The 19,945-nt window shown below is 36.0% G+C and overlaps 1 protein-coding gene across 1 annotated transcript; it reads left to right on the forward strand.

Moving 5' to 3' along the window:
* The first annotated feature begins 5,953 nt into the window (after positions 1-5,953).
* On the forward strand, positions 5,954-19,005 carry RIOK2 (RIO kinase 2). The gene is made up of 10 exons (XM_070935745.1): positions 5,954-6,088; positions 7,337-7,475; positions 8,318-8,434; positions 8,591-8,766; positions 10,162-10,250; positions 10,973-11,164; positions 11,659-11,751; positions 12,753-13,262; positions 14,891-14,987; positions 17,697-19,005. The coding sequence occupies exons 1-10, from the start codon at positions 6,023-6,025 to the stop codon at positions 17,856-17,858; spliced, it is 1,641 nt and encodes a 546-aa protein (XP_070791846.1). The 5' UTR covers positions 5,954-6,022; the 3' UTR covers positions 17,859-19,005.
* The last annotated feature ends 940 nt before the right edge of the window (positions 19,006-19,945 follow it).

Below are 19,945 nucleotides of genomic sequence, written 5' to 3' on the forward strand. Positions count from 1 at the left end.
TGCCTGGCAAGGCTTTTCAGAAATTGTTTGCCATTGCCTTCTTTGCAGGGTTGAGAGAAAGTAATTGGCACAAGGTCATCCAGCTGGCTTTGTGCTTGACTGGGACTAGAACTCACAGTCTCCAGGTTGCTAGCCTGATGCTTTTATCACTATGCCAAATTGGCTCTCCCATTTTTAAAATTTAAATTAATTTATTGCAATTTTATATTTGTACTGTAACCCATCAACTGATATTTCAAAGTATTAAAAAGATAAAAAGAAATAAAGAAATAGCTGCTTTTTAATGTTAAAGGCAGCTTCTAAATTCAGATTCTTCAGAGAGCACATATCATTTCTTGTTTTAAAAAACAACAACTCTATTACTTGTGCAATCAGGTGGATTTCTGAATAATTGCAATGGTCTGACTATTTTACGCTTATCTAAAATAATGTGCTAAAATAATGTATTTAGAAGTAGAAAGTTCCAAGCATAAAAAATAAAGATGTCAGTTCCTATGTTCAATATAAAAACAGCACAGTAACTTGCTTGTATAGCAAGTCATATTGTAATCCCTTTTAAACTCTGTACACAATTAAATACAATATGTTTTTTAACCTTGTAGTCATTCAGGTTCTTATAGAGAATGTAATGTTCATTGTTGTGCTCATCTTCTCTAAGCAGCCAATTATCATGATATACCGAACACAGAGGCAGATGATTGCTTGCAGGGTCCTTCGGTTTGGGCTTTCCAACCTATAGCACACAAAAAAAAATGAATTTACACAAGCAGACATTAAGAAAGAAAGGCAATTTAAAAAGCAGGCAAGATCGAATAACACAACCATTAATAGTTTTTATAATTTTTTAATTCTCCAGACTTCAAATTATTTATTTATTTATTGTTTATTTATTTATTTATTTATTGGCTCGATTTATATGCCGCCCTTTTCCGGAGACTCAGGGCGGCTTACAATGCGTTAAGCAATAGCCTTCATACTTCTGTATATACCTGCTTAGTAGGGCTTTCGCCCCCTACCTCCAAGCGGTGTTCTTTTTTATACAAAGTCAGCTTATTGCCCCCACAAGCCGGGTCCTCATTTTACCTACCTCGAAAGGATGGAAGGCTGAGTCAACTTTGAGCCTGGTGAGATTTGAATTTGCAGTAATTGCAGGCAGCTGGTGTTATTTAACAGTGCTTTAGTCTGCTGGGCCACCAACCTCTGTGCTGGGGTTTCTATGCCTTTGAGGGAGAGGAGAATCCTGGGTGCACTAATATCACATAAATTCAGACACCTTTTGTAGATACTGGGTGCCTGAACTCTCACAAGATCACAACCCCAGAAATTTTCATTTTAGGTATGAAAAGTGTTTGCGATGTCTTTCTCCTGCTCCTCCCCCCCAACTCTGTTTTGCCACCACTGGGACACTTTTCACCAGGAAAAGTGAAAAGCCATCTGCTCCATTTTTAAATGCCTCTTTTGCAAGGAAATGAAGCTTCCAGCCCGTGTCAGTTCTCCATTTGGGTGAAAAGTGTTTGGGCACCTATGGAACGCTTAGAAACAGATCCATCCGCTCCATATCCAATCATCCCATAGGTGCCCAAACAAGTTTTGTCCAGACGGAGAACTGACACAGGCTGACACGGGTGAAAAGTGTTCCGGTGATGGCAAAAAGGAGTTGGGGGGGAGGAGCAGGAGAAAGGCACCGCAAATAGTTTCCATGCCCAGAATGAAAGTTTCTGAGGTCCGTGATCTCATGAGAGTTCAGGCACCCAGTCTCTGCAAAAGAGGAGAGGTGCCTGAATTCACACAATATTATGGCACCCAAGAGCTTCCATCTACTCTACTCTCACTCAAAACCAAAGAAACAGCGGCAGAGGAGACAGATCTTTGCAAAGTAATTGAGTCCGGCAAAGCAGGATGGGAAGGGGAGGGAATTGTGGGGAGCGGCGGGGTGAATGTTGCAGATCTCTGCAGTCATTTGTAAGGAGAAACAACTGCCATGGTGCTGTAACATTCATAATTTCGGGACTTACTCATAACACTAGGGAGCGCTTATCTTGTAACTTCGAATGGGTGCTAAATGAACAGTCGTATTAATGATAATTAATTTGTTTGCTTAAAATACAACAAAAAAGGTTTTTTTTTTTTCTGAAATGCCATGGTTACACTTTATTTATCTGACCAATGATTAAAATGTGTTTAGTAGTATGGAGATAGATTTGGCCCTGGGGAAACTTCTTTATTTTTAGCTGCATCAAGATATATTCCATTTTGTACCTTTGCAATGATTTCTCAAGGCACAAAATAAAATGTAATTTGATATTTCTTAAGTCAAGAAATGAAGCTCTAGTTAACTATGGATAAAAATATAAATCCAAAACATTTCACATTTTCATTATCAATTTGTAATTCTTTTATATGACTCAATTCAAATTTTAAAAACTGTGGCAGTTGCAAGGATTCTTAATAATGAAACAAAGATGTATGTATATTATTCTAATGTAGACACATTTTCAGAAACATAGCAAGTCAATCCAGCTTCTCCAATGTCCAAAAGCTATTAGGCTTTTAAAGGTTTCAGGTTTAAGAATAAATTTTCTTTGACATGGCAAGTATCATCTACAATTTCATTTTTCTTTGAAACTGTTCAAATTTTATAAGGACCTCTATTAGTATAATTTAGGAAACATAAATGAGTGGTTTTGTACTGAGATTTTTTAATCTGCTGAACATTTTAAAAAGTGAACAGAAATGCCACTGATTTTAGCAAGAAGTCTCACAGATACGTCACATTCATTGCAAAAAAAATTCAATAAGAAGGCCTTAGCTTTCTGCACAGAATAGATCAAGCCATATTCAAAGCATCCATGTAATCTGAGAACAAAAATGCATTGCTTTAACATATGCTGAAATAACCAAAATATGGGCCCAAAGAGTAAACTATATATAACTTGATAAAGAGCAAGGAAAAAAGTGTTAAATGGAAGAATATTCAAATCTTCGCTTTTTCTTTTGTTATTGCAAGGATTATTTTTTTATTCTGGTGTCTCTTAAGTTTGTGTAAAACTTTCATCTTTTACAGTTCCAATATCCAATGCTCATCAAAAAGACAAGGGCAGGAATGCTCCAATAAGCATATGAAACTCAATAAATTTATGTAATTATACACAAATTGTTTTATAAAGCAAAATACATTTTAGTGTAAATTTAATTAGTCAATTTAAAGCATTTTTCTCAGCAGTAACCTCATTTGATATTTTTTAAAAGCATAGTATTTGAACTTCCAGTATTTTTTAAAATTATTTCTTCTAACAAAATCCCAGATCAATTTTGCCTTGTATTATCATCTTTTATAGAAAAGTAATGTGCTGCCCTCTAGAGGCACAAAAAACTTTTATTGATGCTGAGAAGATTGTAAAATGACCAATTCTTCTTTCCTAAAAAATGAAGGTGACACCAAGTACTTGAGTATGTTATTTTTTTTCTAAACCCAGTCTCCTTCAATAGGAAAGAGGTCAACCAAATTAAAATTCTTTTTCAAATATAATTATAAGTGTACTGCATTAGTTTTCTTCTACAAAATATAAGAAAAGCAAACCTATGCCAAAGTAATTATTTTAGATAGAACGTTTTGCATTTATATGGAATTCTGACTTTTGGAAGCACATTTAAAAAGCTGATAAAATATCAAGGACCCATCAGTATAATAAATGCCACAAACCTTGCTTACTCATATAAGGGCAGAGATTGCTTTCAGGAAGGAATAACATGGTTTGATAAAGTTGCTAAGTTTTATTTTTTACTGCCAACATATTTAAAGCAATCTAAAGGTAAACTCTACACATGGACATCACTGAATGGACAATATTGGAACAAAAGAGGTTGTCTAATCCAATATAGAAAAGTGCAGTCAGTTAGAATATTCCAAAGTACAAATTTTGGAAGTCTATGAATTATTTCTGTCAAATATCCTAGTTAAGGTTACAATCTGTAAGCCATCCAAATTTGACTTATTGGGAAGATGGATGGATGGATAGATGGATGGGTAAATAAATAAATAAATAAGCAAGCAAGCAAGCTAGCACCTGGACAGCATAAAGTCAGAATATAAAATATATTTTAAAAAAGATTTAGTTTGTTTATCAGAATTTTACATAATAGATGGATTACAACCAGCACCAGGCAAGACTGTTCTTTCTACTATAAATTTAGATGCAGATTAAATGGACGTAAGATTCAGGCATGTACATTTCATCTGATCATTAGTTAAGATGCTGGTTTAGAAACTAGGAGACTAAATTCTGGACTGCTCCTGAGCTTGAAAACTGGGTAGGTGACTTTGAGCCAATCAGTCTCTGTCACAGCCCAACCTACTTCACAGAATTATATTTATGGGGAAAATAGGAACCAGGAGTATTAGGTATGCTTGCCACCTTCATTTGTCTATATATGTGTGTACAGTATGTGTAACGTGTATGTGTACATTATATATGTATGTATATGTCCGTATGCATATATACAATTAACAATTAACTATTCTATTCTATACAAGTGTGTGCACACACACACATATAACAAATCTGAAATCTTCAAGCACAGGCAATATAGTTAATATTATAATAAGTGAATCCCTTGTACCACATAGAATGTTTGTTTTGCAACATCTGTAACCCATGCCAATCAAAAAACTCAAGTACAAGAAAAGTGAACTCTAAACCTGTCTTTGAAAATACCTAGGCACTATTGTACATTCCTACTAAAAACACCAGTAACTGCACCAAACCACAATGTTGTATAAAAGATAACATGCTTGGAGAGTCATAACCTAAGTACCATTCTTATGTCCTTGGGTACCAATGTAAATAGTTACAATACATGTCTATGACATTTGCTTCTCACACACCCCTGTAGAGAAACCCCAACCCTGAAAGGCAACTCTTTAATTGATCTAGAACATCTTTTCACCTTAATATGCATCACTTAACCTGATGGGCTTCAGATGCCCCAAGAACTGTCATAAATCCCCCAAAAGCATAGCTGAAAACTGCAGATGGGAATCATAGGAATTGAACATCATCCAGTATCTGCAGGGAACTAAATGTGGGGGGGGAGAGAATTATTCTCATTTGGGGTAGGAGAAAAAGGGGTGCATTAACTACTAAGAAGTGGTAAAAATCAGTTCTCTGCACCTGCCCAGAACTTTTCTTCTTATAGTCTTATATTCTTATTTCTATTTTTCCAACCATTTGCAAGAAAGGCTCCAACGGAACCAGCTCGTATTTCTTGGCCCAAATGCATCTTTCCAGATTTTAATGTTCTTTTAAGTCCTGGAAAGCACCGCTTGGTTTCAACTTTTCTCCTAAACCTTTTTCCCCGCTCTCCGAGCACAGTTCACACGTGCTGATGGACGCGGGACAGAAGAGGGAGGGAGGGAGGTTGGCACAGCGACTGAAGCAAGGCTCCAACGGAATCTAGTCCATCATCTGCCGGCCCACCGTCGGGAGGCAATGGTGGGGGTGGTGGGGGAGAAGGGTACCAACTTCCTGCAGCCGTTACCTTGGTTACTGTCCGAGGCAAAGGAACCGGCCGCTCACTTCGGCTGTTCATGATAAGCCGCAGGGGGCGACCCTTCTTTCCAGTGCTTCCCCTCGCGCGACGCGTTTCCCCGGCAACGGACCTTGTCAGATGGATACGACAAGAACCCTCAAATCTGAAGAAACCCAAGATTTTCTAGGGAGGTATAAATATCTCCCTACCAATATTCTAACTCTTCGCATTGTGACCCAAATTATATTGGTTTGCTACAAACACCGAGGAACGCTTTATTGGCGCGTTTACACAGCTGCCAGGATCCGCAAGGAAGAACGGTCCCCCAACGCGAAGAGGAGAAGGAGGAGTGTGCACTTTGGCGCGTGCGCATTAGAAGGACAGGAAGAGGAGCGCGCATGCGTATCCCAAATAAACGAAACGAGATTGGTGTCTTGGGCGAAATTGAGGCGTCGCTTTTCTTTGGCCTGCCGGCGAGTATCCAAACGACGCCATGGGGAAATTGAACGTAGTTTTACTGCGATACCTTTCCCGGGATCATTTTAGGGTCCTCACTGCGGTAAGACTGGGTTGGCGGATTCGATTTATATAATCCAGGGGACGGTTTGAGATCTGAATTGGTCGGGACGGCCACGTGTCTCCTCCTGCGAGAGATTTAGGATGGCTCCGGGTAAAAGTGCTGAGACCGGAGTGGGGTCGTGCGACCCTCCAGATGTTCTTAAACTTCCAGAACCCTTCGCTTTTCAGCATGCTGACTGGAATCGTTGGGGGTTCAGGAACATCTGGGGCTTCCCAGGAACAGAACATGTTCCTGTTTACGGATGAGCTGCCGTTCGTTTTTGTTTTTTAAAGTAGATATCGATAGGATAGACTAGAATACTTTGTCACTTTGAATGTATACTAATCGGCATTCATTAAAATGAAATTTCGTTGCATACAGCTCTCAAAAGGGCCACACACACACCAATATACACTACATAAACATGACAAAATAGATAAATACAAAATTATGCATATACCCAGATGTATTATATGACACAGAGAAACAACACAATCTGTAATTCGGATATATATATATGTACATGGCAAGAAAAACGAATCTTGCTAGTTTACCAAGTTATGTTGACTTACCTTAAATCTGACTTTTGGAAAGATGATCCAAAGCAGAACCCCCCAAATACTGAAATGCCAAAAGAAGAAAAATGCCGTTCTTTTGTGTATACGTGTGTGTGTGTGTGTGTGTGTGTGTGTGTACATAGATACACACACACATACACACACACACACACACACACACACACACACCAAGGATATTTACCCATGTAGTAGGGCTGTATTACTATTATCCTTCTATCTTTCCTATTACCTTCTATTGGTATCTAAGATTATCACTTTGTTGTTTCTATGTACATTGAGAGCTTTTGCATCAAAGATAAATTCCTTGTGTGCCCATTCTATTCTATTAAACTTTAACCCAGTCTTTCCAAGGATACTGAAGCCCATGACTTTCATTTTCTCCAGTTATACTAAATGGTTGTGTGAATTACATGCTTTTGGAAGATACAGAGTTGGGATTAATCTGGACTCAAATTAAGGCCTGCCAAGAATTGTTCTATTGTTCATTTGCCTTGAGAATGCCATTTCAAAACTAAATGATCTATATTTTATCAGATTATCAATGTTAAGGAAAATGCATGCATTCAAAATATACATTAATACATATAAATACATTTAAAAGAGTAGGAAAGATATAAAGTTAGGCATCATAATACATTGTATTTATTATTCTTTCTTATTATTATTATAGGTAGAAATGGGCATGAAGAATCATGAAATAGTCCCTCCCAGTTTGATTGCCTCCATTGCCAGTCTTAAACATGGGGGCTGTAATAAAATTCTGAAAGAATTAACAAAACACAGACTTATAGCTTATGAACGTACTAAAAGTAAGTACAAATGTTTTTATTCTTCTTTGCACGTGCATATTTACCAACAAAGGTTAATTTTGTATTAATGCATTTTACTATCATGTTTCAAGTTATATAAATAATAGAAAACAGGACATTCCATCATTTTATATACATTCAGACCCCTTTATACTTAAATACGAAGCATGAGCTGTACCTTAGTATGTGCAAGGTTTCTATCGAATTGAATACATAGTTATGAGGTTGTTCTGAAATAAACTATTTTGAATGCTTTCAGTGATTGGTTTTTCCCAACTTTTTGTCCTCATGTTGCCTTGGGCAACAGTGCCCAACACATTCAATAAAACAGAATATATGTTGCTTGGGGTTGAACTGTGCAGTTTGTTCTTTCTGAGATCGGTTATCACAATCAACTTAGTAAAACCAAACTCCAAAAATAACAAGGCCTCAATAGTCAATTATTGTTATATATTGACATAATATATACTACATGTCAAGAAAGATGACCAATTCATATTATTACAGTAGCTACCAGGGAACAAATCCCTAGGACTCCCGGAAAGCTAACTTTTCAGAGTTGTACAAAAATAGTCACATCAAACACTGGATGGATGCTGTTTCACAGGGTAAGCTCATTTACAAAGAATATATAACCTGGAGTGTCTACAGATAGACAGTTTTTTATAGCTGAGACCTTGAGCATGTCAGTCCTTCCAGGTTGTATTCATCAAGCAGAAACATTAGGATGATTGCTTATGCTAAGAACTATAGTTCAATATAATTGCAGGGTTATATCATCAGAAGGATAATCATATTAAGTTAATAACATACACACACTTTGTCATAATTTAATTTTTCAGCTGTCCAAGGTTACCGATTAACTAACGGAGGGTATGATTACCTTGCATTGAAAACACTGACTTCCCGAGATGTGATCTGTTCTGTTGGGAACCAAATGGGTGTTGGAAAAGAATCAGGTATTTTAAACACTAGTTTAATTGGCAAGGAGAAGTTGGGAAAGTTATTGTAACCTTTGTTTTTAAATTCTCCTCCCCCCCAAAAAAAATGTTGACTGTTGAAACTATCTGCTTAGTGATAATGTGCATATGTATGAATGAAATTTTATTTTAAAGATATTTACATTGTTGCAAATGAAGAGGAAGAGCAACTTGCATTAAAACTGCATAGGCTTGGGAGGACCTCCTTTCGGAACTTGAAAAACAAGCGTGATTACCACAAACACAGACACAAGATGTCATGGCTCTATCTCTCACGTCTTGCTGCAATGAAAGAATTTGCCTATATGAAGGTACTACTTATATATCCCTGATTGATGACCCAGGGTAGTTGTAATTGAGAATAAGATACATCCAAGTCTTTGTTGCCTTCCTGTAATTTCCTTTTCACTCATTAAAATGATGGTTTGATTTGGAATGCCCAGGGTTTTTTAAAATATTTTTCTAATACGCTCCTAATAAGTCTTGTAAGAATCATCACAAGTTTATTGTTTTGAGTTCATTTAGCTCATCCATGATTGTGATTCACAAATAGATTTACCAATAAGTTGTTATATTGTTTTTATCTTTCCCTTATTTTTTTCTTTTACTATTGTTATGTTTTTGTTGTTGTTCTATTTTATTAAATAAAAACAAAAACAAAATAGATTGTACCACAATGTGGTAGCAGAGTAAATTAAATTTTATAATAATGGCTATTAAATATGGGTGACGGATTAGAATTTCTATAACATTCATAGAAACTAAATCTGGAAATCCTTTATGTGTTCTGGCCATTTTCATTTCTATAAAGAATGCTACAAAGAGAAAGATGCAGAGAATGCAACCAAAACAAGATAGAAATTGGAGCATATGCTATAAGAGACACAAATAAAAAATACTAAGTTTACAGCATTTTGGGATATGAATAAACAGTTTTCTTCTATGATATAACCATAGATCTTGAGATCATTCAAATCAGGAAAATTAGACATGCAAAAAAAAACCCCAACTTAGATATTTGCTGTTATAGGATTGTGGTGGACATCTTTGAAAAGGACTCAGACAAACTATTTTATGGATGTTGTGACTAGTAATGACTGCCAATTACTATGTTTAATGGATATACCACATTTAAAAATATTGTACATGCTCGCAGATAAGCCCATCCGCTGATAAGTTGATCCTTGAGTTTTTAATCAAAATACCATGAAAACTGTCCTTCCCACACATAAGCCAACCTGCATTTTTCATGGTAGTTTGGTTAAAAAAAATTGTGAATGGGCTTGTATACAGCAAATTCTGGCTGTATACAAGATGTATGGCTATTTTATACTTTTAAAAAGTATTGCTAAATACACTGTTTTATAAGCTCATTCACAGTTGAGCCAAATTCGATTTTAGGGGTGTAGTTTGGCATCTAAAATTCTTAAGTTATCCACCAGTATATATGATAGTTTATTTTAATATCATGTGTTGAAGGGGAAGTCCAGACATTTTTTCCGGTCTATACTTTTTGAGTGGCCACCTTAAGAAATGAGTGGGATCTTTGGCCTGATATAACACTGCCACTCCTATATTAGTGCATAATTTGTACAAATGTATTTGGGCTATTCACAAAAGTTAATGTAATAGAGTAGAACAATTATTTGCTCTTCAGAAGGAAATTTATTTACTCAGGTTGTCTGTGTGTATTTCTCCTTGAACAGGCTTTGTATGACAGACAATTTCCTGTTCCAAAACCATATGACTACAACAGACATGCAGTAGTAATGGAACTTGTCAATGGCTATCCGCTGTAAGTATCAGTGCTTGCCTGGCACAGTTCTATTAAGGCTCCTTTACTTCCAATGTGGTAAACTGATGAGCTGCCAGTCACTGCTATTTGAAAAAAAAAACCCACAGAAATAGTTTCTCCTCAGGACATATTTCAGAATTAATAAGGCAAAATATGTCACTTCAATTACATGTGAACTGGCCTCATTTAATGTAAACAATTATACTATGAGGTTTCCCAACTAGATCAGGGGTCTCCAACCTTGGCAACTTTTAAGCCTGGTGGACTTCAACTCCCAGAATTCCCCAGCCAGCAAAGTTGAACTTGATACTATTGGCATAAATAGCTCTTTTCCCTGCACTTTATAGTTGGCTTATACTAGAAATGGTTAAATTTTAGAAACGTATTTTTTCTGATATGTTGTTCTTATTTTTTTAAAAAAAAATATTTATGTGTGTATATATACACACACAAAATCGCACATTTAAGGCTTATTTATAGCTGGGTGACTGGTATAATCTGTAGGGTTTATTGCAGCTGAGTGTACCGCCTTGAATTGACATGGCAGGGAAACTAACCAGTGCATATTTTGTCTCTGCTTATAATTTTGTCTGCTTTCCTTCTTTGTTCTAGTGATTTTTTTTCTCTTCAGCCAATTGTATTCTAGTCAGTATAATCTGATACTGTTTTTCTCTTTAGCTAAATGGAGCTTTTATTTTATTTTTTTATTTTTTTTTATGTAGGTGTCAAGTGCGTCATCTTGAAGATCCTGCCTCCTTATATAATGAGTTAATGGAATTAATTGTAAAACTTGCCAACCATGGCTTGATCCATGGTGATTTTAATGAATTCAATCTCATGTTAGATAATAAAGACCAGGTTACAATGATTGATTTCCCACAGATGGTATCAACCTCTCACCCAAATGCTGAATGGTAAGTAATTTCTTCATGTAAATAGTCTATGTGGCTCAACAAAGTTGCCTTGGTTTAAATTTCAACTAAAATCTTGTAATATTGCAACTCAGCTTTGCTGAATAATGGCTTGTTCACATAAGGACTAAATTTTAACCGATAGCTTAGAAGCCAGTAAATCAGATTCATGGTAAACTAAAATCAAAGGGCTTTATGCATCAATCACTATGTAAAATAATTTATTCTAGGGAAGTTTCAATAATTATTTTGTAATTTGCTATTTTAAAGATTAATGTGAATTTGTATTGGAATAGTTTCCAAGAGCTTTTTCCTAATTTAATAATGCCATCTTGAATTTGTTTTCATTCTTGAGCTTGTTTATTGGTTTTTAATTGCTCTTATTGTAAAATTTGTACCAAGGATATTTTAATTCTTTTATTCTAATTAAGCCATGAAGAGTCTTATAGATTGTAGCCAGAAATAAATGAGAATCTTCTAATAATATTTTAATTCAGGTATTTTGACAGAGATGTGAAATGTATCCGTGATTTCTTCATGAAGCGCTTCAGTTATGAAAGTGAACTATATCCAACTTTTAAGGATGTTAGGTAAGTTGTATGGCATATTAATACATGAACATGTATTTCATTCTTCTTAGTCTTTTTCCATAGTACTGAGTATACAATATACATTGAGATTTCACTTGTAGGTATATTTGTTATATTAAATTTTAACTACCGGTATGAACCATGCCTCCCATAAGAAGCGATGCAACTTGTTAGCTTTTCCATCAGCCCTGTAGGATTTTGCTATAACCATTACATTAAATTGTATCTGCTAAAGACTCAAATCATGTATTGTACTTCACATGTAAATGTAAATTTTTATTAATCATGTAGGGCAGGGCTGTCAAACTCACTGCCCACACCCGGTTTAGCAAGGGGGGGAAAGTCACAATACATTATGTGAGGATGCAAGTTTGACACCCCTGATGTAGGGGATTGACTTTACACAAAGTTCAAAGTAACTATTCTGTAATAAATGAATGTTATTAATCTATTCCTTTCATTTATCTACAGTATGTTCTGGGGTTTAAAGATGTTTATTTTTAAACATTTTGGGCATGTTATTAAAATCAATATCTATGGATCAAATTCTTAGAAAGCAACGTATCCAAACAAGCGTTCTCTTTTGTATAAATAGACCTCAGTAACTTTTTTCTTACTGTGTTATGAAGGGAAGCCATTGTTCCCATTTAATTTCAGTTCCTACTATCATTTTTACTTATATTCACACTTCTTGTTGATCTAAATGGAAATCTCCCTCCATTTTTCTTTATAATCATTATCTAACAGATTCATCGTCTCTTCATCCATCCCCATTTTAAAAAAATAAAAGATTGAGTCCATTTACAATACACAACTAATCATTCTTTTAGTAATTTCTGGAATTCTATCTCAAGATCACAATCCTTTTTGGCTCCCTTCCTTTTGGAAAGCACTGGCACATTATAAATAAGCAATGTTTTTCGTTGGGGGGATCAGGAATATTATTATTTGAGTGTTACTTGAGAAATGACTTTTGTTTCATTTTATTTCAACATTACCAGGAAAGAGTATTCTCTTGATATTGAAATTTCAGCCAGTGGCTACACCAAAGAAATGCAGGAAGATGATGAATTACTTTACCTGGATTGCCCTGAATATGAGACTCTTAAAACTGAGACTTTTTCTGATGTGCAAGATCCAGAAGGAGAGATTGCATCATGTAACAGCGTAGATCAAATGACTGATGGGAACTTCATACATGAGGATAAAAAAGCTTCAGGAGATTTGTTGCAGACCCCTGAGGAAGATAGTGCAGATGAAGATGAAGACAGTTTAGATTTGCAGGGATTCAGCTGTGCCTTACAGCAGATTGAAGAGCAGGTGACTGAAGAGAAGTCTGACCCTGAAAGCTCTGTCATTGATTTTCCTGGTGATAAGAAGAGCATTGAAAAATCTACCCAGTTGGAAGACGAAGTGGTTCACGGAGAAGATACTGCTGACATAGAATATGAAGATGAATGCTCTGGTCTGGTTGATTTGTCTACATTAAACAGGGAATTTAGACCTTTCAGGTAGAGAGCTATACTTACCATTTAGAAGCTTTTTATGTGTTGTTTCTGTGTTTTGCTTTTCCAGAAGGCGAGTTTTTCTCTCAATATCCTCAAGTATTAAGCATACAGTATATTGTTTGCAGATAGTGTTTTTTAATGGTGAATTTGTTTCAAACATTGGAACACACTATGAGCTTCATTTTAACTTCCTTACATTTAATATACTGTTTGGTGGGCTACAAAGTCCCCAGATTGTATTGCTATTTCTTAATTAACCCTGACATAAAAATATTAAAAATGCAGATTTTCCATTAATATCTATTGATCATTTAAATGGCATCTTGTATTGGATCATGATAGAGGAACCTGGGTTCTTTTACTTTGACATGAACTGTTATTTCTTATTTCTGAGAGCAACAAAAGATGTGATATGTAGGGGGGATTTTTGTTCATTTGTTTTGAAAAAAAGGAGCTAAGCACAAAATAAATCAGCTGGGCCTACAAGAATACCTATTAATGTTCTTTAAAAAAAAAAACCACTACCGGAATTTCTTGCTGCTATTGGATCCCCGGTATTGGATCAATATCAGGGGAATGTTCTTATCCGGGAAAACAGTTGTTATTTAGCCAAAACACTTAACTCTGTTACTATGATAGAGACTAGCATTCAAGGGTGGCAGAAATGCAGGCAGGGAGACTAGGTGGGCCACAAGCTGCCTGTCTTGCTTTATTCCATCCAGTTCCATCCAACTATTTGTTTCAGGTTTTCAGAATTTGTTCTGTGTACAGCAAATAGCTTTACTGAGTACTAATCAGCTTGCTTATCTTACATGGATAGAGAAATGGATTCTCCAACATAGGCTACCATATGTAAATAATGCCTGCAGTGGAGATAAATAGATGGTGTGGGTAGTAAGACAAAGGATAAATACGTAGCTGCAAGATGAAGAGGTCAGGCTAAATCAATCTCCTGCCAGTTCATGAGCAATTAAAAACAACATGTGTAAGAACATTGGGAAGGCAGGTGTGAATAACTTACACAGGTAGTCCTCGACTTAACAACAGTTCATTTAGTGACCATTCAGAGTTACAACAGCACTGAAAAATGTGCCGTGGCCGTATTTCACAATTACAACCTTTGCAGCATCCCAATGATCATGTGATCAAAATTCAGATGCATGGCAACTGGTTCATATTTATGACCGTTGCTGTGTCCCAGGGTCACGTGATCCCCTTTTGTGACCTGGCAAGCAAAATCAGTGGGGAAGTCAGATTCACTTAACTGAGTTATCAGTTTACCAACTGCAGTGATCCACTTAACAATTGAGGCAAGAAATGTAAAATGAGACAAAACTCACTTAACAAATGTGTCACTTAACGACAGAAGTTTGGGGCTCAATTGTAGTCGTAAGTTGAGGACTGCCTGTACTCAATAAACCAGATTACTTTAAGGAACCCAAACAACAACCTCCACCCCTTCAGCAAGTTTTGGGTGTGAATTCCTTAGTGTATTATGTCCATTAACGAAATAGGGATTGTAGAAACAACCTTTGTGAATGTCACTGTTCCAGTTTGTTTGCATTGGAAAAGTTTCGCATTAGCAAAACGTGGATTAAAAGTGAGTGATTAAAAAATATTTCTTATTTCAGGGATGAAGAGAGCCTGTTTCATGTCAATCAGCACAGGACAAGAACCACTAGTATGAGTTCAGTACGGAGCACTACAAGCCAGTCAACAATTCCTCCTGTAAGTTTTTACATAATGGATCTCAGGATCTCCCCCATCCCCCATCCCTAATCGTCTACTGCCAAGCACGACTGCAGATTTAGTAACACTTGTTCAGTATAATTTCACATGCATTAGATCTTTACTAGGAAATAGAAATTTAATATTATTATATTGGTAAATATTTTTTCAGCTATTGTCATTAAATAAATTGGTTTTAAACTTCAGGTAATGGATAAAACCAATTTAAGGGGATCCAGAATATTCAGTTTCTTTATTCTTAAATTTCAATCATTTAAACTGTTTATTGTTTTTAAATGATTTTTATCGAAGGATAAAAATTAAGATCTAAAACAAGTAAGATCTAAACCCTTACCTTTAATTTTAAATTGTAAAAAAAGAACCCTCTTAAAGATGCTTGTTTTGAATGGAATAGAAATGACTTCTAATTAAATCCTAACACAGATACCTCTTTTGAACCTTAACGTGCTGATGGGATTATCGAGTTTTTCTAGTTATTTTTACCCTCAAGTTAGAATTAAGATGAAATTATTCAAAAATATACATTTTCTGTTCTAGTATAATTTTGTAAATACAATGATCTACTGACTGCACACAACAAAATAAAATGTATTTCCACAAATATGAAAAATGTATTTCTATAAATGTTTGTTTCAGCTTTCTGCATAGCGTTATTAATTTCTACTTTGCTTATGCTACAGTGCCTTCAAGTGGTTACGTATTATATGGAGAATACAAAAAAAGCTAAAGCATGCATGGATTTTTGAGGATTAATGCTTTACTTTCTTTTTAGACAACATTATACAGCATCTTTGTTCATTCCAGTACATGCATCTTCACTTTTTGAGGTTTTGGTAGTGCATAGAAATAGGAAAAGGCTACTACTAGCCCCCTTCCATGCCTAAACAAATTTCTGAGCACAGCTTTCCAAACTAGCATAGATAGGGAGGTATGAATTCCTCCTTTGCTTTGGTGGGTTACCAAATGAATGTTGTGTACCCCTATTCCCCACCTATATTGTGGTCCACAAGATTGAAAGCAATCTACTTAACAAAAGGGCCCTCTTGCTTCTTTCAAAGAGATTTTCAGAGTGAAGTTTGAAAGGCCAAAAAATTGTCTCCCTGGAATCCAGAAATCCCCAAACAAAAGAGATGGATGAAAAAACAATAGCATCTTTGTCTTCTAGATGCTTTACATTCCTTACAAATTACTGATGGTAAAGTAATGAAAAGAAGAACAGTATTGTATCTTCAGCATTGTATTCTTCAGGATCCTTCCTTGAAGAATCCTGAGATGCAAAGCAAGTTGGAGAAAAGAGCTGGTATTGTTTTGCAGGAAAAAAAGTAAGGAAAAATGAAATTGGAGAGAGAGAAAAGAGAGAAGAGGGTATAATCTAGTTCCCTAAAACCTCTTTCTTTTCCTTGGATATGATTAGTGGGATTCCTTCTTTTAGTCTTCCCTTCAGAGTATCAAAAACCCTGCCTTGAAATAGTTTTGACCCAGTGGTAAAAAGCCATCTTTGTATCATGCCGATGTCATACATAAAATTTATTTTTTATGATGCCTCATTAAGCAAAGGCTTCAAATTTCATTAAATATAAATTTGTTTTGATTGGTCTTTCTGTACAGATCCCTAATGTTTTGTATCAGTGCTAATCGTATATTTTTAACTTTCTTTTTTATAATGTCCCAGTCTCCTTTTGGAGAAGTAACTTGGAGCAATTTTATCAAGGGGTTCTCTGCCCGGTTGCTGAGTGGGCATGGCCATGGTGGGCATGCCTAGTTGGCCTCCTGCACCACGGTGGCATTTTTACCCTCCAGGGCTCCAGAGACTTTCCTTGAGCCTCCGGGAGGGTGAAAGCAGCCTCCCGGGCTCCAGAGGCCTTCTGGAGGCTGGAAATGGGCCTGTTTCTGGCCTTCCTGAACTTCCGTTAGGCCCGTTTTTCGCCCTCCCCGAGCCTCCGTCATGCACCGAACTTACCTGCATCCAAAACAGGCCGCATGGGGACTCCTGGGAGGGGAGGGGTGGGCAGAGCCAGCGAGGAGTGGGATTTGGGGATTCTCTGAACTGCACAGAATCTTAGCTAGAGGTTTTCCCGAACCCCTGCGAAACCCCAGCAGCCCATCCCTGGACCAATGTCAGTGAGAGTCGCCTCTTTGTCTTATAAGCCTATAATATGTTTGGTGCTCCAGATAACTTCATAACTAAGTGAAGATTTCAACCTGAAGATAAAACTCAGCATTCTTAGCACTTCACCACATAGTTACTAATGCCAGGCTCTCCTTTTTCATATTTTCAAATTAAAATGTATGTATTGTAGCTGTGCTCATTGAATTATTTTTGCAAAGTTGAATGAAAATTTTCATCCTATCTAGTGAATCGGGTCTCAGAAAATAGTTTCTAATCTATTTGTTTACTTCCTATGAATTCATTTCTGGGCATAGCCACAAGAGGGACTAGTATTCTTCCAGACAATCTCAAAACACATCTAAAACATCTTGCTTCTTTGCATGACTTACTTATTCTCAAGTACATTGGTATTTTTTAACCTATTACAGGTTTTTGTAGACATCAAAAGGAATTAATCTTGAGTGCTCCCCAGAAATTGTATTTTGGTTGAAATAGGATAATGTGTAAGATGAATTGTAAAGTTTTGATATTATTCCATTGCAAACAAGACTAATGTTTTGATAAAACTATTGTTTCAGGAACTGGTAAAACAGAAAGTAAAACGTCAACTAAATAAACAACAAAAAGCTGCTTTCAGACGACGACTGCAGAAAGGAGAAGCTAACGTTTACACCAAACAACGGCGGGAAAACATGTACAATATCAAATCAAGTTTGGATTCAGCCAGTTTCTGGGACTGACATTCCTATGGAGAAATTTATCTTTTTTTCTCCCATCTCAAAAATCAAACGAATCTTTTATTTTGAAGAACTACTTGCAGAGAGGAAATGTCCAGAGTTCATGAACGTCATTGAACACAAAAATAATTACATCTTCACAGCCTGACACAGATTTATGTAATGTGCATGATGACTGTCTTACACAAATGAGGCAAATGGCAATTGTCCTTTGTGTAAGACAGCACAACACAAATAGTGTCCATTGCTGTGGAAATTTGGCCCAAAGCTTAGAAAGTCCATTGCATAAGTTTTCATTGAAGTGATATATTCTGTTCTTGTATCCTGAGTGGGGTTTTTAAAGTAACAGGCTATATGAGGGTAGTGGATTAGGACTGATCTTTAATCCATAGGGTAAATCATGGCAGACTTTTCAAATCAGTCCATAACTTGGTTAAAACAAATTGCTGCTTAATTTGACTGTGTTTAAATTGCCTAGAGGTCTATGCAATAATTGATATAAAACTTTCAATGATGCTTGGATCCTGGAGTTTTACAAATTTAACACTTGCACTAAATCTAAAGTTCTTTTTTCCAAATCCCAAAGGTTACCAATATAAACCCCATCCAAACTGTGTCAGGTAATGAAAATGATATTGCACAGATCTTGCAAGAACATTTCAAAAAGGCAATGAGGTACTGCTAATATTTTTTCATATATTTATTCAACATTTTACTAAATGGCCTATTGCCAAGGGTCCTGAGCCCTATAGGTAGGCTTATTTAGCCAAAATGTTGTATTTTTAGAATATAAAAAAATAGTTGGCATGCTTCATCTACCATTTAAGAAAAACAGCATAGAAATTTGGATGCATCCCAAAGACTTTGATTTTTTTTTAAATCTATGTTTTGAAAAAACTTTACAGGAGACAGAGTAATAAAAAAAAATAAAAATTTAGTATGTGATGCCTTAAAAGATAAAAAGCTCAGTGGAATAAGAACTTTAATCACTCATTTAACAAGTTACATGTGTAACAAAGTACTGTTTTATTAAACAGTAATTGTTATTTTTGTGTTATGAACACTTCTTGCCCTTTAAGAACTTTGTACTAAGAGTGTTTCTGTTATTTCAAAAAAATACATTAAAATTATCTGGTATTTTGAAAAATAATCAACTTTCCAGTGGTATTACTTCCTACAGTTAACCAGAAGCCTAACATACTTTTATTATGTGACACAACAATTTCTAATTTGCATCCAGACAGTCTGCTAGATTGTAGTTCAGTGAGATCCCAGGAAGTAATCAAACCATGATTAACTTCACCAAGGGTAGTGTATAAAACCTACTTTCCAATAGCATTTTTAGGCATTTGCATGTTTTCTGTTCCTTTCTGTCATTCTTATTTAATACTGCCCCTTCACTTTCCATCTTCAGGTCCATGCTGGTGAAAATTTAATAAGAAAAAAACCCACTCTTAAATTAGTAACAGTTCAGGCCCTCTGTACATATTCCGGGGGGGGGGGGAGTTTCTCCAGATTCTGGAAGATTTGCAATAAAGCATTGATCATTTGGATGTTTTGCTATTTTTAACTGGCAATATGCAGCAAATAAATGGCAGAACGGCCAGAGAAGATGCCATCAAAAAAACAATGAAACCACACATGATTTATCAACAAGCACAAAATATAAATGTTCACAACAAATTGAGAAAGTGGACCAATCAAAAGAGAATAGTACCAATGGATACTTTCCCAAGAAGTACCCAACGCCAACCAATCCCCCAAAATTCAGATCCCCGCAAATTATAAATATGGCAAGAACTCACTTATAGATCACTGCACTTCTGAAACACATAGCAAAATGTGTGCAACACTTGTGATATACACTTCTGTGCAGATTTTCCTGAGTCCAGAGAATCCCAAAGAAAGTATGTAAAAACAAAACTGAATTTGAGACTTCAGAATTATGCCTAATTTTAGGCATAATACTGACATACTACAATTTCTAGAACCGTGATGGCAAACCTATGGCCAGAAGTGACACGCAGTGCCCTTTCTGGGCACATGAGCTGTCACTCCAGCTCTGCTGTGCATGCGTGTGTGCCTCCTGC

Source organism: Pituophis catenifer, unplaced genomic scaffold (assembly GCF_029215685.1).
Source record: "Pituophis catenifer annectens isolate HBS135680 unplaced genomic scaffold, rPitCat1.0.hap2 SCAF_2, whole genome shotgun sequence".
Lineage (NCBI taxonomy): Eukaryota > Metazoa > Chordata > Lepidosauria > Squamata > Colubridae > Pituophis > Pituophis catenifer.